The 6,066-nt window shown below is 39.5% G+C and overlaps 1 protein-coding gene across 1 annotated transcript; it reads left to right on the top strand.

Moving 5' to 3' along the window:
• Positions 1-1,689: 1,689 nt before the first annotated feature.
• On the top strand, positions 1,690-2,214 carry LOC108380256 (putative nuclease HARBI1; the record flags this gene model as incomplete). The annotated part of the gene is made up of 2 exons (XM_017636630.1): positions 1,690-1,936; positions 1,994-2,214. Coding segments are annotated over 2 exons (468 nt in total), but the record flags the coding sequence as incomplete, so codon positions are not given.
• Positions 2,215-6,066: the final 3,852 nt, after the last annotated feature.

Raw genomic sequence — 6,066 nt, 5'->3', positions numbered from 1 at the left:
CGTTCGTGTCTCCCGAGGCAGATGAAGCTCCGTCTCATCTATGTCCGGGGGCGGTATGCCTACGTCTAGAGTCTACATAACTCGAGACTGACTCCCTGTGAATGCCGTTCAGGGCCAGTCGGTAAGCTGACGGGTCCAGAGGTTGCTTGATGAACCTCTGGACTTCGTCCGTCAGTTCATATAGATGCCTCCTGACGTGCCTAGGCGAGCGCTCTGCAAGCAGCTGTCTGTTTGGGTGGCCACTTCTGTGGCTCCCGATCAGGAACTGCTTTCAGAGCATTATGTTGTGCTCCTTTACGGGGAGCATTTGCGCCTCGCCGTGGAGATGATGTTCGGGCGACATTAGAAGGCATCCTGTCGCTGTCCTGAGTGCGGTGTTCTGTACAGTCTGTAGCTTCGTCCACTGCGTCCTACTAGCCCCCGGCGACCACACTGGCGCTCCGTAGTTTAAAACACAATAGCCCAACTTCGCTCTGGCTACTGCAGCAGGTTAAACTCCTACCAGAGTAATTGAATGAGGATGTGCCAAATGAGTGTCCGGCATGCGGAGAGACCCCACATGACTTGAAACATCTCTTCGCGTGCCCGGAAAACCCGACAACCCTAACGGCNCTTCGCGTGCCCGGAAAACCCGACAACCCTAACGGCTTTGTCCCTGTGGACCAACCCTACAGAAGCTGCACGCTTCCTAGGGCTGCCGTTAGTGGAACTTGACGACAACGACTGAGATACCAACCGTCCTGGGCGGGGTTGTTGTAGCCGCTACAACAACAACGACCTAGAAACAACAAGGAGCGATGGCGGTTCCAATGGAAAGGGCACCGCATGCTCGCCACACACATACAGCCCTGTTCTGCAATCCGAGTCGGAATCGCATTCGAATCGGAATTCAATTCCGACTCGGAATTGCAATGGTGTTCCACAATCCGATCGGAACTTTTGTTTCGAAGTTAATATCGAATCCGACTGTGTAAAAAAAGGAACAAACCTCCAATCTGTCAACTTTGTTTTGAAGTGTGTCAATTTCATTTGGATAAATAAAACCGAGAAAATAAACATGAGTTCAATTGTTTTATTGGAGGTATGCCTGAATAATCTGAAACATCTGAAAAAGTGAAGCGAAAAATTTTGCGTGATCACAGCAATCCCATGGAGTTACCGGACTCAGCGTTAGTAGTATAAAAACAACACTATACTAACGCCATTTAAAATTATTAATTTATATTTTACAGCTTTATTGCACTCTATAGAATAAATAAACAAGCGTTCCTCATGATTTTGACAGACTTGCAGCCTTTTGTACAAAGCTCCATTCCCGCAGTGTTGAAATTGGCAGCAACGCTGCGATTCCTTGCTGAAGCCTCGCTTTGGGAAGGAGCACCGTCTCCAAGATAATTTCAGAAATAATTACGCTCATGGAGCGGAGACTTTGCTCAAAGTGGATAAAATGGTTCATGCCTTAGCAAGAAAAAAGAGCCGCCAAAAGTTCTTTCTACGAACAATTTGGTATTCCGGGTGTGATTGGATGTATTGACGGCACGCACATCAAGCTATTGCAACCACAAGATGGGTCTGCTTTTTTAACCGAAAAGGAAATTTTAGCATTAATGCAATGGTTGTTATTTCCCACAATTACTGGATTTTATATGGAAAAAAGTTTTCGTAAAATTTGTTTCTTATTTATTTCAGATTTGCGATCATAATATGGTTATTAGAGCTATTGATGCTTGTCATCCCGGTTCTAGCTATGACTCCTTTATATGGAGCATGAGCAATGCAAGACAGTTAGTCATGACGAAGTATCGAGATGGTGATCACAATTCGTGGTTATTGGGCGATGCCGGGTATGCTCTGGGACCTTTTCTATTAACATCATGTAGAAAACCAGAACCACGGTCTATACAACTCGCGTTTAACAAAACACATTCTTCGGCACGTAATATAATTGAACGAACAATTGGGGTTCTTAAAACTCGTTTTCGTTGTTTATTAGGAACCTTGCAGTACAAACCAAAAAAGGTTGTGAAAATAATTAATGTATGTGTTGTCTTGCATAATATTTGTCGCCACTATAATCTTGAATATGACTATGATGAACCTGAAGAAAATGCCAGCGAAGTAGATAGTGAAGTAGATAGATTTGTACTAACAGACATTAACTTGCAAAGTGAAGCACAAAGAATTAGAGACGAAATTGCGAATAATATTATATAATATTTTAATAAAAACAAGTATATTTAATAAAAACCAGTACTGTAATTATAAATAAACAATTTTCACAAAAAAAAACTCATTTTAAGACCTCAAGAGCCACTTTGTCTCCTTTGAAGAAGCCTTTGGCTATGTCTGGATTTACTTCCATGAAATCCAACATATTTTTGCTTTGCTCCGCCGTCTTATGCGTTCCCCTGCATTTTAATAATTTTAATTGTAGTAATTACCACTTTTATTTTCTCTACTTAAATTCTTTGCTGTTCGCTGACTATAAAATTTTTCCTTTGACCGTTAACAGTTATATTTTCCTTTTTCGTTTTGATTATTTTCTATTCCACTGGCTTTTAGCTGATCGGAACATTTCCGATAAAAAATTTCCGATAATCGGAATGCAAAACATCAAATTTCCGATAGAATTCCGATTCGAAGTTGATCGAAATGTAGAACAAGGCGGTCTCGGAATGCAGAACACCAACAATCGGAAACAAATCCGATTCCGATTCGAATCGGATTGCAGAACAGGGCTGATAGATGCGAACCACGCCATCGTCCGGTCAAAGGGGAGGACCAAAGTCATGGAGTATATAGACTGAAACCACCATCAACACGAACCACGTTTTTCCTTTCATTTACCACTTCTTGTAATAATACCAAAAAAAAAAAAAAAAAGCTTTTGAATTCTCATTATAAAATCAAACACTATATCTATTACAATTCTCATATCATTATAAAATCAAAACTTTGTACCTACTTATAAGCACATATATACTTATTACAAAAAAAAAAAAAAAAAAATAAAATATATTTTATTTTATAATAAACTAGCAGACCCGGCAAACGTCGTCCCGCCCAAAATTTGATTTTTAATTCAACCCTTTTGACCCAATATTTTCTCCAACAGTCCACGTTTACGATTTCCATTGGCACAATTATCGGCTAAGATTATAGTTTGGTGGTCGTTGCCGCCTTAAATAACCTAACGAAAGCGTTATGTACGTGAAGAAGTTCCCTGGCGGCAACAATGATCCGCATCTATACTGAATCTGCCCTAAAAACTTTGTCTTATAGTTGGTGGCAATTTCAAAATGGATGCGTATCCTTGTTCAATAGAAATACAATATACATACATAGACTGAGATGAAGCACCCTAAAACACAGCTTCATGAAAGCAATTTAAGTGAAAAATTATGTTTCTCTCAGGTTCTATATTAAATTCAATTAAAAAAATAAATTTTCATTAAATTGCTTTTATTATGGTATTTCGACAGGTGGTGATTTGAGATTTACCACTGCACAACTCAACCCTGATGTGTCGGTATGAAGCTTTAACGCATAATAATATTGGTAAATCACATCCATTGGGCGAATCGTAACACACGAGAGTTCGATATACTCAATGGTGCAAGAGGTCGATTTAGACTGAAATTCTCGGCACTTTTTCTCACTTGTCGATTTTAGTAATAACTCGACCTCAGCAATTGGACTTGTTTTGCAATTGGATCGGATCATAAAAAAGGATTTTTAGTAATAACTCAACTCCAGCACCAACTGGCGTGTTCATTGTGAAACTAAACTATCCAGAGACCCACTCAAACACACACACACATAACATTGTTGAAATCCCTCCAGCCATTCAGGATTTCACTCACAAACATACCTACAGAAAAATTATATACACATTCAAAGATAAGGCAAAGGCAGTACGTTTGTACTTCGCCATGCCCACTTTTCAAAGAGCCCATTTTTCTCCATAGTATGGGATTGATTTCATATATCTCCATACGAAGTTCCAGTACTGTACCATGAACACTTCCAGAGATATGCAGTATCATATAGCTCCATATTTTCTCCATGACTATGCGATTAATTTCATATATCTCCACACCAAGTTCCAGTACTCTACCAAGAACAATTCTAGAGGTATGCAATAAGAAAAATTCGACTTGTATGGGAGGTGCCAAGCCGGTATAAAGTTCCAGTACTCTACCATAAACACTTCCATTGATACTTATTATGAAAAATTCAGTTCATATGGGAGGTGCCACGCCCCCTTTTTAAATAGTCCGAATTTTTATTCATGAGTATGTGATTGATTTCATATATCTCCAAACCAAGTTCCAGTACTCAACCATGAACATTTCCCGAGATATCTATATATATATAAAAACTAAATGTTTTCCGTATGACGGCGATGCCTGACCAAACGACTGAACCGATTTCAATTCTGTAAAAATTGCTTTTTTGGACCTTCTGTGTGGAAGGTTTTTCGATTTAAAAAATTCAAAACTTTTGGCTGTTGCCAAAAAATTAAGAAAGTTGAGATGGCACAATTTCACAATTCCATAGAGTTTTCCGTATACAATGATAATCGACCATCCCTGTTCCTAAGGAAAAAAAAAATTCTTGTTTTTATTAAATTCCAATCCTTCTTATCATATTTACTCACCTTCTAAACCTTTCCTGGACTTCCACAAATAATTCAAGACCAAAATTTGCCAAATCGGTCCAGCCGTTCTCGAGTTTTAGCGAGACTAACGAACAGCAATTCATTTTTATATATGTATATAGATATGAACTGAAATGTAATATTTATTTTTATTTTGTTATTACTTAATATGACCTTACGCACATAAATGAAATATGCACTTTTGAAAAAATACATGCACATTTTTGAACGATGTAATATCAATATCTTTTATTCAAATAAAAAATAGTGACTATTNAGCCTCGACATCACCCTAGCATACGCCTTACAACTGCACATAAGTACCAGTATATGAACATACATACATACATACTGGTAGACACAAACTAACATTCCAACGCAGCTTCGCCAACGCTACAATAACATACTCGACATTACCCTAGCATACGCCTTACAACTGCACAAGAGTACCAATATATGAGCATACATACATACATACTGGTAGACGTACACACAACATACCAACAAGACTAAAAGCACCCCTATGTACATACATACATGCATACATACGCATACACGAAGCTGGTATGGTAAGCAAATACAAATTTCGTAAACAGCAACTTGGATAATCATGCGCACCAACAGATGGAAGAAGTTCGCTACACAAAACACATAACGCGGAATAAGCTCATTTACTTCTCAAATGGTTCATACAAAACCAGAGCTAAAGCTGTTAGCATGAAATCAACTAGCATCAGTTGTCCGTGGGTAAGCACGGAGCGCATCCTGGGCTTCGGGCCTATTTGGGGCGCTCTTGGCATTCCTCCTCGAAGGAAGACAGATTGGTTGAAGGGGGCTGAAAGGGGGGGAATACCCCTCAGGCAACACCCCAGAACCACTATTGGCTAGACCCATTTTTGGTTACGGTCTCAAGCAGATAGGGGGCGTGGTCCGTTTGGGCTTCCCCAATTCCGAGCACCCCTGCCCAGCGTTGCCAGTTTAGCCGTTTTCCGGCTAGATTTAGCCGGTTTTGATAGCAACTAGCCGGAGAAAATTCGATCTGGCCGGCAGCCGATTTGTTAGCCGGTTTGTAAAAAAAAGATAGCCGTTTTTAGCCGATTTTACTATTTGCCTAATTTTCAGGTGCAAAAGTAAACAAGTTGTAATGCAGACCCAATGAAGATTTTTAATGAACTCAATGTTTTACTTTCGCATCTATGCTCCCTAGTGGTTATTAGCGCGGACACATTTGATCCTATATGCTCCCCGTTGGAACCATACCTTGCTCCATTTCCTCAGTTTTATCACAGTTTTGAAGAGTATTTAAAAACAAAAGTAAGCACAAACGCTTTTGACCACGAAGCCGAGAAAATAATTCGAGAAAATGGTCGCTATTTTATTATCACTTTAATAAAGGAATTACGCCA

Source organism: Rhagoletis zephyria, unplaced genomic scaffold (genome assembly GCF_001687245.7).
Source record: "Rhagoletis zephyria isolate East Lansing unplaced genomic scaffold, Rhagoletis_zephyria_1.1 Rzeph_scaffold_18721, whole genome shotgun sequence".
NCBI classification, from domain to species: Eukaryota; Metazoa; Arthropoda; class Insecta; order Diptera; family Tephritidae; genus Rhagoletis; species Rhagoletis zephyria.
Note: the sequence above shows the minus strand (reverse complement) of the source record. Positions and strands in the feature narration are given on the sequence as shown.